Genomic DNA, 16,528 nt, shown 5'->3' on the forward strand with positions numbered 1-16,528 from the left:
TTGCTATACATTTGCACGTGATAAGCCACTTCGTTGAGCTATCATTTGTGGCCAGGTCACTGCTTTAAAAGAGCGATTTTGCTCAGAGGGCATTACCCGGTTTAGTTTTGGAGCGACGCGGAGTGAGCGAGCGAGGGATACTTCAGCTCCGTGCTCTTCACTCATTTTCACAGTGGCGGGGGGGGGGGAAAGGTGGACTTTCGCCGATAAGACATCAGTGTGAGAACCGCCACACGTATTTGAAACCATTCGGTTTGACAGCACGATGATGAGGGCAATGTTTTCACATTTGTGAAACGGATAGGTCGCCGCATCACGCGAGTGAAATACCGAGGCGTGTCGTTGCACCTTCCTCCGCCCGACGCAGAGACACGAAATAAAGGTGTCACGTGAACGACATCGGCGTTCAACTCACGCGATCTGACCTATAAGTTAATTGTGAGTCATGGTATTGGACGCGAAGGCCTGCGTGCTAAACTTATTTGCCATTTGTGTAGTTGTAAAGAATGCACAGAATGAGGGCAGTCGAGATGCTCCCTGCCTGGAGGAGCTGTAGCCGAGGGGACGGGACATGAAGTGGCCTCGTTTGATTCATCAAGGACGTGGGTTGTTCAAATGCCCGTCTCGGATTGCAGTGCTGTGCAACCCATGGTACATTGAACTTTTTTATTTTCTGTAGATTTTATTTTAGCAGTAATATGTGGGATGCTAACAACGATAATAATTCTAATAATTATTATTATGATACAATCCGCCACTGGATGAAGGCCTCCGCACACCACGCTGGTCGTGACGGTTGTTTAACCGCACTTCAACACGCTGGTCTTTGCGGGTTGGTGTAGTGCAGGGGTTGCTGACCCCTGGTGGGTTGCTCACCCCTGGTGTGGTGGGTTGCCGACACCTGGTGTGGTGGGTCGTCAAAATTTGCCGCCCCAGATGTCACTCGCCACTCGTGTTACTCGCTGTTCCCCGCGTAGCGACGTGGAGTGAGCGAGGCCACCCTTGTTGCTCTTCCCAAGAGCCGTCGTCATCTCTATGTTCCAGTCGCTTTGAAGCAGAGGTGCAGAGCCGCACGTATTGTGTATACGGTCGGGACATTTTTTGTCACTCGACCACTGGATGAAGGGGGCCTTTTCTGGATATCGTTTGAGAATATTTCACCACACTGGCCGTTGGCGTTTTTGGTGAAGGCAGGTGGCATTGACGTTGGAACGTAGTACAGTGCAATAGATGGGTTTTGCTGCTGCACGGCCCTGTTAAAACCAAAAAAAACAATCACCGCTCCGCCGGACCAAGCTTCATTACAGGCCCTGTTCATGTCACGAGTCGGGACGTTTCCCACAGCAATTACATCCATGACGGAATCCACGGCAAGGCGAGGGCATGTGATTTTGTTTTGGGTTTTTCCGCCTCTCCGTCTTTGTTTTCGCTCCGTCCTGTCTGGAATGCCTCGCTGGGGCCCTGTGCCCTTTGCGCCGCTCGCCGTATGTATGTACGTACGCGTGCGTTCGCATTCGTGCGTGTACGTGTGTTGCGTCTGCGCGGTGTAGCGGTTAGCATGCCACGCTATGAACCCGGCACGCCGAGTTTGATTCCCGCTCACGGCCAAGATCAGTGATTTATCTGAACCGGTCCTGGGCCTCCCCTAGGTCGATTCAGCCTCAAATGAGTACCTAATGCAGTGTGCAAACATCGCCATTGAGGAAACAACGGCAGCCGGGCGTAGTGCCAGCCACCCACCCTCTCGTGTGCCATGCTCCCTAGCAGCACTTGCCCCAACAGTCTGTCAGGCTATACGGGTCATCTTTGTCTTTATCTGTGTGCGCGCACGCGCGCGTGCCAGCCAAGTGTTCCGCGCGGGTGTGAGAAGAGGATGCTGCCACCCTTGGTGAGCTGTGACCGTGCCCTGGAGGGCACTCTGGGTACAGTTGGAGTCCTTTGCGAGGCTCTTTGCGAGCCCTGTAGCCGCGGGAAAGATCCGGCACCACAATTTCGTCCCCGTTCCCTGTCGAGGGCCATAATGGTTACACTTAACAGCCGCTGGTGCAAGGCAAAAAAAAAGTCTTCTCCCGTGGAATTTGCTGTTTGGTTTTGTAGCAGATGTGAGTGTGTGTGTACAGTGTTGTAATCATGAAATCACTCTGCAAGTGGAGAGATTGGGAGGGGGGGGGCTGAGAGGAATTATGTGGAGATGTTTGGGTGGCGTGTTTTGTTTTGTATCGATTCGTGGGATTCTCGCTTGTTATTTATATATATATTTACCCTTTATTTTCGGCGGTAATGCCGAATGTCAGCTGTCAGAATTATATAAGGATATCCGAACTGGGTCTGTGCCACCACTTCCTTAACCCGCACTGACCAGCATGGTGAAGTATGGTCAAACAACCCCCCGTGACCGACGTGGTGTGAGGGTAGGCCTTCAATTTGAAGTAGCAACAGGCAAAGGCGTGGTGCTGCTCGCAAACCGCAGGAAGCCAAGACCCCGTGCACGCTTGTCATGTGCCCTCGTAGCTCTCAGCCTCATCCAGTCTGGAGGCCTTCATCAAGCAATGCGTTGACAAAGGGCTTGTGAATTAATAATAACATTCGTATTATAGTGATTACATTTTACAACGGAGAAATGCACGGTCGACTTGGGCCCTGTCGCAGAGGAGACGAACGTGGACGCAGCTTGAGCGTCCCGTCGCCCCTTGCCCTATCCGTCATCCTAAGCGACACAAAACTCCACTTAAACTTTACGCGGCTTTCAAACACAACTGCTCGACGGAGAAGGATGCGTTCTGCATAGGTTGGATTATTTTTTTTTACACGGGATTCCCCCCCCCCCTCTCCGCCCCCGTTATTTATTCATTACGTGGAATTTTGTACTATTTACCCTTGGCCGAGCGCTCGGGGCGCGCACATCTGCGGGGGGCGCATTGTGTGGTGGCTCACAGCCCTGTGACCATCAGATACCGGTGGCTTTTATGGGTGAATGCGGTGCAGGTCCTCCCTTCCCTCCACCACTGGTCGCTTTGTTGTCGCTCAAATGTACGTGCGCGCGGTTTTGGTGACCTCTGCCTAACGTACTGTGTGTGCAGTCTGTGCGTTCCCCATTAAAGGACAGCGGGAGTCCATTTAGCTTGCTGCTCTGTGTTGTTGTTTTTTTAAAGTTGGCTCGTGGACCACTTACTGCCGTACCTGGGAACCATAATGTTCGTCTGTCCTGTCATGCTCACGGTTTTCGCAGAAAGCTACAAATCCCTAAACCGATCGCTATGAAACTCACCGCACAAAGCTCGCCAGCATCAGTACTAAATTTACTACGCAGCTAATTTCATGTCATCCTGTGCACCAGATTGACTCGTGTGTGTGTGTGTCTGCGTACACTGTCGCTTCACTCGTGACACTGACGGCGTGTTTTACGTACTGGCTCGTACAACTCGCTTCCCCAGCCGCTCTCGCTTCGTCTCCTGATTGCAGACGCTACATTGGCGGTGGTGGATCGACCGGCGGTTCGGTGCGTAGCTGAAAGAGACGCCGGGCGCGAGAGTGCGCTGCGTGTGATCAATGCCCTGCACCTGTGGCCCCACAGTGGAAAATCTCAGGGGGCCTCAAGTGGCTTTGTGATCGACTGCGGAGGGCGTTTCACCCTCGCTTTCAAGTGTCGCGTGCCTGTGTGTGTGTGTTTTTTTTTCTAGGCTCACAACCCGATCGATTGCGGGCGTGGGGAGGCCCTCATCCAGCAGTGGATTGATAAACCCGGGACCGACTGTACTTGCACATAGAAGCGCTTTTCCTGTTTATTGTGTTGTCCTTCTTCCGCACCTCCGATTAGCCACGTATGGTGCGAAAGAAGTTCAACGTACATACGTACATTCACAGGCCGTTATCCTTGTGTTGCGCAATGCTGATGGTATTTTTGACGAATCCCCCGTTTCGCTCGTTTTCTTAACAGGATCAGTTTGACAACGTTGAGAAGCACACGCAGTGGGGCATTGACTTTTTGGAGAAGTACTGCAAGTTCGTGAAGGAGAGGACCGAAATCGAGACCAACTATGCCAAGCAGCTGCGGTAAGAGCTCTGGTTTGATCCGGTTACCACTCAGCTCTGATTTGCTCATGTTACCACTCAGCTCTGGAGTTAATTTGCAGGTATCTGACGGCTTCTGTAAACATCGCACAAGTCCATAACGTGCCAAATGCGTTGTCTAAACACCCTTGGCAGGGGCGGCAATGCGTGCGTGTGTGTTCTATATCACACCAGGTACTCAAATGAGGCTGAGTCGACCTAGGGTGAAGCCCATTATCGATTCAGTTATCGTCACTGGTGTTGGCCGTGAGCGGGAATCGAACTCAGGATGCTGAATTTGTAGCGCAGCGCGCGAACCGCTGCTACACTACCGCTCCCCATAAGCCATAAGTAAACAATTAACGGTTCTGGAAACCGCGTCCAACAAAGACAAAGATTCCCTGTATAGCCTTAACAGACTGTTGGGGCAAGTGCTGTTAGTGAGTAGCACCTATGAAGGCCGGCACGGCACACGAGGGGGGTGGGTGCCCAGCACCACGCCCAACTGCATACACACACACACAGGCAAACACGCGTGCGTGTAACCCGCTCGTGCGCGATGCTTGCTGACAGCCGCTCTCGCGATGAGCGGGCAATCGCGGTAATGGCTCTGGCGCGCAAAGGAGACGCCTCCTCCTCCTCCTCGCTGGAAGATCTCATGGTGGGCACGCCAAGAGGCCGAGGCCTCTCGCTGTGCCCAGGGGGCGTCACACGTTCCGCCGCCCCGCCCGTGGCACGGGCCGCAGCTGGCCGCTCGCGCTACGCTCACGCTGCTGCCACCGCTGCTGCTGCTGCTGTTCTAATAAGCAAAGTGCTCGGCGATAAGGGATTTGGATGTTTTATTTATTATTCGTGATTTTTTTTTTTGACAATGTAGGTGGTGTTCATGCTCGTACTGTACGGCTCTCCGATATGAGTTGTTGCCACACCGGCATGATGCCCGACCTTCAGTTTCGCCACGTGTGGCGGGAGCTTCGTTAGGAACCGAGTTGAATGAATTTCCTCATGAAGGTCTCCGCACGCGGGGCAAAGCGTCGGGCATCGTGCCGAACAGCGCACGGCACGACCCGCGGTTACGCCACGCGGTACGACCCAAACACACATTAGAGACCTTGCTATGTCCTTCCTATATTTTTCGTCTCAGTTTATTGATTATGTCTGCAATGGCTTCATTCCTGTCTCCTCTGCTTGCTTCGCTGCGCTTGCTTGGTTCGTTCGGCGGGTGCCGCTCGGGTTGCTGCGTCGTCGCGGGAGCCGTGAGAGATGGCGACGGCTTGGGGGGGGGGATGCCTTCGTGCGGCAGTGGACGGATCGTGGCTTGACGTTGATGGTGGTTGTCGTCTTCCCCCCCCCCGCACCTCCGATTAGCACGGTTGGCTACGTACGGTGCGAAAGAAGTTCAACGTGCGTGTACGTGACGGCGACATAATGCTTCGCACAGCTCGGGAATTCCCAGAGGGGAGACTGTCTGGGAAGATCGGGAATTCTAATGCTCGGGGTCTGTGGAGTGGCCACGAGGTGGCGATACAGCAGTGGATTGAATCCATCTGTGCAGAGCTTTGAGTGTTTTTTTTCTCCTTCGCGTTGTGGGCTCTCTCCTGTGTGTGCCGGATTCCTCACACAAATCCAACCATGAATGGAACTGAACCGGCCAATCATTCCAATGTAGCAGGAACGCACCCACCCCCCGACATTGAGTTATTGGTATTAAAACCGGTTAAGACCATTGCAAATACGGTCACATCCAGTTTTCAGTGTAGTCCAGCCAACATGGACTACAGTTGTGAGATTAGTCGTATACAACTAATCTGATTCTTACTCGGTTAATCGTTCATTCAGATCTCTGTTTCAAAATATATTCTTACTCAGCTCAGACTCTTTATTTAGACTGGAGGAATCCGATGAGCTGTGAAGCTCTTGTTCACAGATGTTCAGTATGGGCGGGTCATCAGTCTCACCCGGCTCCCTCCCGCCTGGTTATAAATACATGCTATGGCGATAATGGCGACTTTGGTTCGACGCTATTATTTTTGTGCCTGTGTTCCCGGAATGTTTCGTGAGCTCACGGCGCGATTGCATTCGCAAAGCGCGGATTCTGACAAAGCGTCTCGTCGTGCTGGCGCCGATTAATATCAGACTGGTGATGTGCGATGGCCCACTCGGAGTTCGTTGCGTGCGGCATGGATCAACCGATTTCATTCCATGTCCGCAGGCGCAATGTGATCTGCCAGGAATCCTGATGGTCACCACGTCACTTTGCCAAGGGTGTTACTCATTCAAAAGTGGGGGGCACCCATTTCGCTAATGGGAACCACTAATGAGATCCACTTGACTTTGCCAACGGTGTTACTCATTCAAAAAGAAAATGAATCACAACTTCCCGTTACTCCGAAAATATAAAAGGAACCGAAATATAAAATGGAGGTTGAGTTATTAAGTCTGCTTAGAGAGTTGAGCGTTGCTTCATAGGGAACTGAACAGCGTTGGTCCAATGTAGAGATTCGCCTACACACCATAGGAATTTGGAATTTACACCACTACCTCTGTGGAAATTCTGGTTCAGGGCTGTGAACAGGAGGTGAGCAGCGTCTCAGTGCTCTTTGAAGCAGAAAATTATTTGGACTTTTTGAGGGGGTTGGGACTGAACTTTGTGCAAAGAAGCGTGGAGAGATGCAAACTTGGAATTACATTCAGATACAGAAAGGGGAAGCGCATGGATTAGAGAATAAAAGTAAATGAGCTCTTGGTGGAAGCGATGCTGGGCCGATGGACGGTCAAAAACAATGATGGAATGGCAGCCATCGATTGGAACCCGCCCGAGATAATACATCCGCAGCGGAGATGGAGAGATCAAATCAGTTTCTGTGCAGCAGGTGCCAGGCGGATCCCTACGTCGCAGCACCGCGAGCGAGTGGTGGCGGCGACGGCGTGGGGAGACCATCACAAGTGGATTGGCGACGACGATGATGACGATGACGCTTCCCACAATTCTCCGATACTCGGGCGGGAGGCCTCGTAGCGTTGGATAGAACACCACTGATGCTCGTGACGATGACAACAACGAGGTAGTCGCGACTGTCATGAGAAGAGGGGGGCAGCAGGTGGTGGTGCTGGTGGTTGTGATAGGTGTTGCCTCGACCCCTGGTTTTGACCTTCTGGAGGGAGAAGGGGGGGGCGGCCGCAGTTTTTGCATTCTCCTCGCATTGCCTGCGATCCTCGGGGCCATGTGGTGGCTGGGCGCGCCGGACGACGAGACGCATCGTTGGGGACGGAATTGCACGGACGCATTCTGCGCGGCGGGGGAAGCACCGAAAATAAACCGTCCACGCGTATAGCGTTACGTATAGCGTTACGTCGCATTATGACCGCGCCCGCTCGCTTGTGTGTTTATGTGTTGGTGGTGCCACACGAGGAGTGGTGGCATAAAAGTGACGATAATTATCTGAATCGTTCCTGGGCCTCCCCGAGGTCGGCTCAGCCTCAAAGGAGTACCTGGCGCGGTGTGCAAACATCGCCACTGGGGTGACAAAGGTGTCCGGAGGTGCTGTTGGCCCCCAATCCCCTCGTGTGCCGTGCCGGCCTTTCGTAGGTGCTCGCTAACAGCACTTGCCCCAACAGTCTGTTAAGATTATGTGAGGGATCTTTGTATTTGTCTGGGCAAGTCCTCACCTTTGCCTCTATCCGCACAGCAGTATGCGTGTGTTACACTGCAGTGATCGAGCGGCACGTCGCGTGTGGTGGGGTAAATTGTGGGTAGTCCCACAACTTCCAGCACGGCTGGGCAACGTGCAAGAGTCGGTCAAATTCCCTATACATAATAGAACTAAATCATTCACTTACTTTACCAGGGTCCCCGCATTGGGTTTTACATTTTAAGATGTTTTCAGACAATTGTTATACAATTGTTATACGCGTGGGAGGAAACCGGAGTGCTCGGAGAAAACCCACGAAAGGGAAGAGGGCAACGCTCTATCCCTGCACACAGATGGAATAAACACATGGCGATTAGTCCACTTGCTCACTTCCGTCTTCTCTTGGCGAGCCGGAGGTACGGGCTCCTCCCCGACGCCCACGGGAAGGGAGCTTCACACCCCGTCTGTGCGGCGATCCACCAACCCTCGCTGCTGCCTCGACAGCGCTGGATTGCAGACAGACACGTGCATAGCCGCCCCAGCCCAGCTAAGAGAGGCTGTCTAGAGCTCCCTTTAGTGGAGGCCCCTTCCTGCTGGCAGGAGAGTGAGCGAGCAATTGCAGGGCTGCACCTTGCATGTGTTTATTTTAAATTCAAATGCAGCGTTCATTTTCTTTGGCCAAACACCACCAACTCAGGACGGGCAGCAGCAGTAGGGGCAGGGGCAGCGGCAGAGGTGCCCATGGGCAACTGGGGGCGGCTCGTCGGACCGCAGAAGCGGCAGTGACTTAATGGCGAAAGCAAAAATAGCTCCCCCGGGACACGTGATAGGCCAGAGCGTGGTGACGCTCGTCTTACAAGGCGTTGCCCCTTTTGTTCTACCGAGTGCCACGGTGGCTCAGGCTGGGATTGCTTCGTCGCAGTTGACAGACCGCCCGCCCGCCCGCACGCACGCTCGCGCGTTCAGTGGCGCTCCGGCAAACCTTGCCCCACGATCGCTTTGCGCACACGCCGGTGCTTCCTTTTTGCAGAAATCGGCTGTGCCAGCGAAGCGGATTTTCCAGTTTGCTCTCGAATGCACGACGACGACGACGGAAACGGAACCGCCGATTGATTTGAATCGTCAGGAGCCCGGCCGACTGTATTATTATTTATTTGCAACAACAACAACAGCAAGAAAAACTTGTTCTTGATTTTGAGGTTGTCCCTGTTACTTCCCCCACGGGGCTCGTAGTGCTCGCGTTGCAGCCAATTGAGCCGCCCGCCACCGGAACCAGGGTTTGACTTCAAGTTTCAACCACCGATGAGTAAGCGGATTCTCAAGTGTGGTCGTCCATCTGTTGTCACAGCCCGGTTTGTTTTATAAATAATAATTGATTCCTATGCGCATGATTCAGAACGTACCCAGCGACCCGAGTTCGATTCCCACTCATGGCCAACACCAGTGACGATTATCTGAATCGGTCCTGGGCCTCCTCTAGGTAGACTCAGCCTAAAATGAGTACCCGGTGCGATGTGTAAACATCGCTACAGGGGAGACAAAGGCGGCTGAGCGTGGTGCTGGCCACCCACCCCCCTCGTGTGCCGTACCGGCTAACAGCACTTGCCCCAGCAGCCTGTTAATGCTACGCGGGGAATATTTGTCTTTGGTACATTCTCAACAAAATGAAAGTATTTCAATGCTAAACACCTCCGGTGGTGGGCATTGAGTAAGCAGAGCGTTCTTCTCTTGCACAGGGTGGTGCAATGCTAGCTGCAAGAACATTCCGAAGGGAGATTTCCTGGTCTCACGGCGCGTCGCCTGCGGCGCAGTAGGAATGCACTTTTTGACACCAGCAACTGCATTTCCTGGACGCCGCAGCTACTGCTGCCGCCCATTTAAGGAAAACCTCCGCTGCTGCCGCTGATATTGTCCATAAAAGCAGCTGAAGGCGTCTTTCGTTCCAGACGTGGAAATGTCCAAACCGTCTGTCTGGTCGGCGAAGGTGGGGAGCGTGCGATCGTTTTCAGCGATACGCCGCCGTCTGCCCACAACTCGCTCTCATCCCGCGCTGCCGCCCCCCCCCCATCTCCCTCGCGCTCTCGTCGTCATCGTCGGTTGTCGTCGCTCCGCTAACGTGCGGAGCGAGGGGAGCGGGGCCCCTCGCTCGCTCTCGAGAGCGACCCATTTTTTTACGCCGCGACGATATTTATTGCCGGCGCTTAACTTTGTTCCTGGCTCCCAGGACACGGCGAGGGAATTTTATCGCCGTTCTCACCGAGTGGGGCTCTGGGGAGCGCGCGACCTTGGGATGTCGAGTCGTGGGCGTAAGTTGTCGAGCGGTGGAGGGCTGGATGCGGGTCCCCGTGACTTGATCCCTTACACAGCCTGCGGCCGCACAGGACCTTACCGCCTCGAAACTAAACTAAAACAATTTTTACTTTACCAGGTAAGGCCCACTGAGCTGTGTCGCTCTTTTTCAGAAGTGACCTGGCTATCACAAATGATAGCTCAAAGAAGTGGCTCATCACTTGGAAATTCATAGCAGCCAAATACTCTAAACGCACGCTAATGCTAAATGTGGAGGGAAAAACCAGAGGATCCTGAGAAATATCAACGTGACCACAGGGAGAGTGAACATGCAAACTCCAAATCACAAAGCATCAGGGTTGTGATCGAACCCACGAACGCCTGCATACCGGGCGAGGTAGTTTAGCTGATCCAGCCACATCGGATAGTCCCTCATCCACCAGTAGATTCATACTGAGGGCTGTAGCTATTACGAGCCATAGGCGTTTATCCCAGTGGCAGTCGGAACAGCGTTTCCACCGCGTTTGTCTTGCTTGGCGCCCCGTCGCGGGCCGCGATAACAACTCACGATGGGGCGCACGGCTCTCCAGGAAGTCCTGAGTGTTTCCTCTGGATATGAGGCTTGGGGTTAGCCACCACGCTCGTGCTTTTGCCGTACGTCGGTTTCAAGATGTGTTGCCGATTTCGTCCGTTTGTAGGCCCGATTTTGAGCGCCGATGAAAGGCGATTGGTCGTCACCGGGCGAGAAACTGTGTGACTGTTCCACATGCCCTTTCGGTGAGGCTGATCCAAGTATCGTTGTCATCATCGCCATTATCGATCGGCCATGAGCAATCCGCCGCTGGATGAAAGCTCCCCTGAGCACTCGTAATCTCGTTTCTGCTGCGTAACAATCCACATTTTGCCCGCACTTTAAGGATTTCATCACTTCATCTCCCTGGTGGATGTGTTCTTTCTTCATGCGTTGCGTTCCTTGACATTCAATGATGTAGCATTAAATCAAACTCGCGTGGGTGTCATACTGAACTGTTCAAATGTCACATTTTGCCCTTTTGTATTTAAAAGTTATACCTGTGTGTGTGTTGTCTTTGTACGTGCGCGCGTGTGTGTGCGCAGGAATCTCACGAAAAAATATCAGTCGAAGAAAAATTCTAAGGAGGAGGATGAGAACAGGTATGCATGTATACGTTAGGGTGCTACTCGGTAGGCATGTGGAAAAGTGAAGTTTCAGTTTACTTGAAACGCACACCCTCCTCTCGATTTGCTGCAATTATTGTAAAAGTCAACTGCCGAAAATGTCATTCTAATCCATTGACATTTACAGGTTGCTAAGGATCCACTCTTAATAAGGGCCCCACAGTGGCGAAATGTTAACTACCTCGCCTGGTATACGGGAGGTCGTGGGTTCTATCCCGACCCTGACGCCTGCTGCACATTTGGAGTTTGCGTGTTCTTCCCGTGGTCACGTGGATTTTTCTCCGGGTCCTCCAGTTTTTCCCTCCAGATTTGGAATCAACATGAGTTTCGAATATTTGGATGCTTTCCATTTCCACGTGATGATAAGTCACTTTTTTGAGCTATCTTTTGTCGCAAGGTTGCTTCTGAAAAAGGCCTACATAGCTCAGTGGGCCTTACCTGGTAAAATAAAAACAAGTTTAATAGTTCAGTTCAATTTGCATGCCTCAACATTGTCTGCGTGCACTTTGCTGCAATGCATTTGTCAACTGCTTTGAGCAACAACCGGTAAAATATCGAGAGGTTCTCTTTTCAACTCGCAGCGGCTTCGGTTGAACAGGCAACTGAATGCATCCAGGAGGCGTGACCTTTAAAAGTAACAAACCTAAATACCGAGCGGCACCCTAACACGCGAACGCACCGGTGACGTTACCGTCATCACGTTGCAGCTCTCACCTCGTGCCTGCCGCAGCTTATCCCCAATGTTTAATTTATCGGCTGTCGCTGATGGGCGCGCAGCCTATCAGCGAGGCGCTATAAATACGCACTTTCAAGTCTTTATCAAAATGAATGGATTCATGACCTGAAGATTTGCGAGCGCTGTCGCGACAGGCATGGGGGTTTGAGGTTCGAGCCACTCCCGTTTCCTGCCACGCACAAATCACTCACAGTTGATAAGGAACTGGGGAAACAAAAAACATCACCGACGCGCACGACCCTTGCGAGGTACGGCCTCGTGTGTCAGTCCGTCTCATTGCTTCCGTCAGGCCAGAGGAAACATTAGCATTTAAATCTGGGGAGCATGCGTGCAACGATTTGTCCTCTCCCCCGTGATTCCATGAATGATGGCGGTTGACAGTAGCGATTCAATTCAAGTTAATTTTTGCTGTCAGCTTCACCGTTGTTTCTATTGTCGCGTTCGTGTGCAGCAATAGTCTCCCTACGTCACTCTCTCCCCAGTGAATCCATGAATGATCGCGATTCAGAGTAGCAATTCAAGAGAGCGGAGCACCGAAGTCGCGTAAGGTGAAGCGCTGTGCGTCACAAACCCATCGCGACCCCCCCCGACCCCCGAGTCGCACGTTTGCCCACGCAGGTTCTCTCGGTGTGCCGCCCACGTAGGTTCTCGGTGTGCCGCGCCTTCGTGGCGGTGCTCACGGAGCTGAACGACTATGCGGGGCAGCACGAGGTGATCGCCGAGAACATGAACGGCGCCATCCTGCGCGAGGTGCTGGCATACGTGCAGGAGCTCAAGCAGGAGCGCAAGACGGTGCGTGTGACCTCCCACCCCTGATAGCCGACGCCGCACGGTGCCGGCCTTCACCCGGCAGTGGAGCACACGACGCAGAATATGAACGACCGACGCCATCCTGTGCGAGGTGTCAGGCATACATCCATTAGCGTAAGATTAGCGTGGTCGGCTACGTCCGATGCGGATGAAGTTCAACATACATACTAAACTCGTCAGGTTAGACCGCTGTGCGCAGCTGCGTTGCTCTGTGGCTGTCCGGTCACAACTCTTTGAGTCAGCTTCAACTCGGTCCAATTTCCAGCCGCAGATAACACAAGTGGCAGGTTAAGGTTACACCGCCGTGCAAAGCTCGACGCTGCGCAGGGGGGCAGGCGTGTGGTGGGGCGGAGAGAGATTCATGACCCACGGTGCACGGTTTCTGCGGTGTGCGCGCTGGGAGTGTGAGCGCTCGCTCCGGACTTGGCGCCACTTCGCTTTCCACGGCCGTGGTGAGAACAAGGCGGGCGCCGCTCGCGTCGCTTGACCGACGGTGGCAAGTTCAGAATCAGGACATGAATTTTCGTAGCGGAGGAATCCGATGAGCTGTGAAGCTCTTTTTCACGGGTGTGCAGTAACGGCATGTAGTCAGGACGCTACAACAATAAACGAAACAAATAACACGATAAGAGGGCGAAGTATAGGAAAGGTAAACAAATCACTCTAAATTAATATACAAATTAAACTGAGCTGTTAGCTAGTTTTTCAGAAGCAACCTGGCCACAAATGATTGCTCAAGGGAGTGGCTTATCACGTGGACATTCATAGCAGCCAAACAATGTAAAGTTTACGGTGACCGAGCGACATTTCCGTAAGCTTATAGTTGTAAGGGAGTGGCTTTGGTGAATCGCCTCCCCTTGTTTACAGGTTCTGAAACGGTGTGGATGTTGACCGTTTACAGAGCGTGTGGGAATGATTTTGATCTTGTTTTGGTGGGGGGGCGGGTGGCGGGGAGGCACAAGTGGCAATGGGGAGGCCCACGTTAAGTCTGCCAAGCCCACGCCGCTGCGCCCGCTCGCGGTGCAGACATGGAAGTGAGGGAATTGTGGGTCGAGGCCGGGGAAATTCGGTCAGCAAGAGGGCCCATGACGGACACTAAATGATTGTCCAAAAGTTCCGATTGCGTTGCAGAGTGCCTTTATTCCAACTGTCGGACTCTGCATTCCATTCGTATGCTCGGCAAATTCCCCACACGGGTTACGACGAACGTGTGAGGAGGAGGATTTCAGTGGCCGCCCCTGCCACTGGACTTTTCCTCGGCCTCTACCCACAATCCCTCACTTTCACCTCTGCGTCGCGGTCGGGTTAAGCGCGGGTTTCAAGCCACCGTAGATTCAAATTAATTCCAGGGTCACAGATTGATCACCTGTGAGAGGGCGGCGAGGGAAAGCCACAAATTGTGTATATATTCATCTTCTTGGTTCTTTCGGTAAAGTGACGTAGAAGGGAAATAATAAAATAATAAAAATAAAACATAATAAAATAATTCTCACGACGTTTCGGCGACAACGCAAGCAGCCGTCCTCAGATGAAGAACAGGTCTGTCGGAAAGACAGCGTCTGAATGACGCTGTCTTTCCGACAGACCTGTTCTATTTTATTGTTATATTTTTATTATTTTATTATTTCCCTTCTACGTGACTTTACCGAAAGAACCAAGAAGATGAATCCCTGCAGTCTCGAAAGCTTTAAATCGAAATGTGTATATATTGTCCTTCCTCTCTTCCACTGTCTAAATCAAGTTCAATTTTACGAAAGAAAAAGAGACGGTCAGAGGCAGAGATGACAGTGGTCTTGAACCTGGGCTTGAATAGGTGCAGGGAGTCTGCAGCACGGATGGCTTGGTATAGAAATGAGTGCCATACCACGGAGGCAGCTGAAGAGAAGGAGTGACCTCCCGCTTGGTAGAAGAAGTTCACCGAAGGCCTTGACAGACAGCCTTGGTTTACCGCAGCAGAGGTGACGACGCTGAGCGAACTTGCAGTTAATTTTGAGACGGAGGTATTTGTGGACTTCCCTCGCGAGCCTCTGCTCCCCATGGTCTCACAAACAGTCATCATCTCCACCATGTGCCCGCTAGTTTATGGCGTGCAACCAAAACAGAAGCCTCACCTTTTGCATGGATTTGTTATTTTCGTACGTGAGAGTTTTCACTGATGAAGGGAAGTATTGTTGTAAGTTATGAGTTTCGTGATGCTTCCTCCGACTCTTCCAACATTCTGCAACGTTTTCTCCGTCCTTAAATGACATCCTCAGTGCGCTGCTTCTGCTGGAGCTATTTTGACATCGGTTGATGGATGTTGTTTGTTTCTGCCGTGAAGAAACATTCACCCTCTCTCTTCCTCTCAATGCAGTTCCAAGCTTGCATCTCTCCAAGCTTCTTTGTGCACTTTTCAGCATTTGTTAAACTTTTTTGTAAACGTCCATGTTTCTCGTCCATATGTTTTAGTCGTCTATGCTGCGTCCACTGATCGCCGGTTATTCCTATCTAGTTAATCTGGTTGATATTAACTAGCGATTAATGCCGCTATATTCTTGAGTCGATTCATGAGCCTGAATTGTGACCGTTCCGGGGAGCGTGAATTAATGCTCCCCTGAGAATTGTTTTTCCGTCTTTACGGCAAACGAACCCCGCTGATGATGTGTCGAGGTTTCGTCAGTAATTCTGCGGCAGCCAAACAGCCGCTGTACAACTACTGCCGATGCCACTCAAAGGAAGTTGGAACTGGCGCGGAGTTTCCCCACTTTAAATAAAAGCTGCTGGCGAACATCAGTGGGGGAATGACATCCAAACAGCTTCTGGAATTTTTCCGTCCACAACCCATATTGATCGGCGTGCGGAAGTGTGGTCATGCCACCCGCGACGACTGCAATGGCACGTGCAGGCCTACATCCAGAAGCTGATCGACAAAAGGCGGTTACACAAATACTCCGACAGCATCAAAATTCCAGTTTTCTATTTGTCGTTTAAGAATTCTCCGGTGCTGCACAGTCAAACCGCTTTGCATCTTGGGGTCTTCCTGGCGTTTTGTTTGAAATGACGGTAAATTGTTGTTTCGCGTCGTCATGCAAGTTTCTTGATTACTGGACATCTGTGAACAAGAGCTGTATCGCTCATTGTATTCCTCCAGTCTAAAATAAAGATTCTGATTATTCTGTTTAACGTGCTCTGTCGTGTCTTCTGGCGGCGTCTCCTCTTCGTGTGTTTCTTGGTGTTCGCAGCAACTGAACGACGGCAGGAAAGCACAGCAGCATCTCGAGGGATGCTGGAAGCAACTCGAGTCGGTGAGTGCCCCTCTCTTCGCCCACACAACTTTCCATCGCGACGCCGCCGTCGGCCTCCGCGGCGACGCTCGGCGGTGTCGGCAACGGTGATGGCATCGGGACGGACCAGCGTCAGTGTGTGCGACCATCTCGTGACGATCGCAGACCAAGAAGAAGTTCGAGAGGGAGTGCAAGGAGGCCGAGAGGGCGCTGCAGCACTTCGAAAAGATGGACAACGACATCAACGTGACGAAGGCCGACGTGGAGAAGGTACGCTCGGGTTCAGTTCGGCGGCGGTGGCAGCGGGGGGGCGGGTACCGGCGCGTTGGGTTTGACCGACGCTGCCACCTCCAGCGCCACCACCGCCGATACGGCGCTCTGCTCGCAAATCACAACGCTATCCGGCATCCTCCCAGCGGCGGCTTTTGGCTGGCCATCCAACAAAGACGGTCACTTCATTGCGCATTTTCATATACACTTCTGCGGCCGTCTGGAACGCTCTTCTGATATCAGGGAGCCACTGGAGATATGCACTTTTAAATGATCTAGAT

The 16,528-nt window shown here is 52.3% G+C and overlaps 1 protein-coding gene across 1 annotated transcript in view; it reads left to right on the forward strand.

The window, feature by feature from the left end:
• LOC133341730 (formin-binding protein 1-like) overlaps positions 1-16,528 on the forward strand; it is a 69,415-nt gene that overhangs the window by 21,356 nt on the left and 31,531 nt on the right. The window contains 5 exon segments of the mRNA XM_061550386.1: positions 3,938-4,053; positions 11,088-11,144; positions 12,549-12,696; positions 15,936-15,998; positions 16,143-16,247. Of these exon segments, the coding sequence (XP_061406370.1) occupies positions 3,938-4,053; positions 11,088-11,144; positions 12,549-12,696; positions 15,936-15,998; positions 16,143-16,247 (489 nt within the window).

The sequence above is a fragment of the Lethenteron reissneri genome, chromosome 12 (genome assembly GCF_015708825.2).
Source record: "Lethenteron reissneri isolate LAM-NWPU_2019-01 chromosome 12, ASM1570882v1, whole genome shotgun sequence".
In the NCBI taxonomy this organism is placed as follows: Eukaryota; Metazoa; Chordata; class Hyperoartia; order Petromyzontiformes; family Petromyzontidae; genus Lethenteron; species Lethenteron reissneri.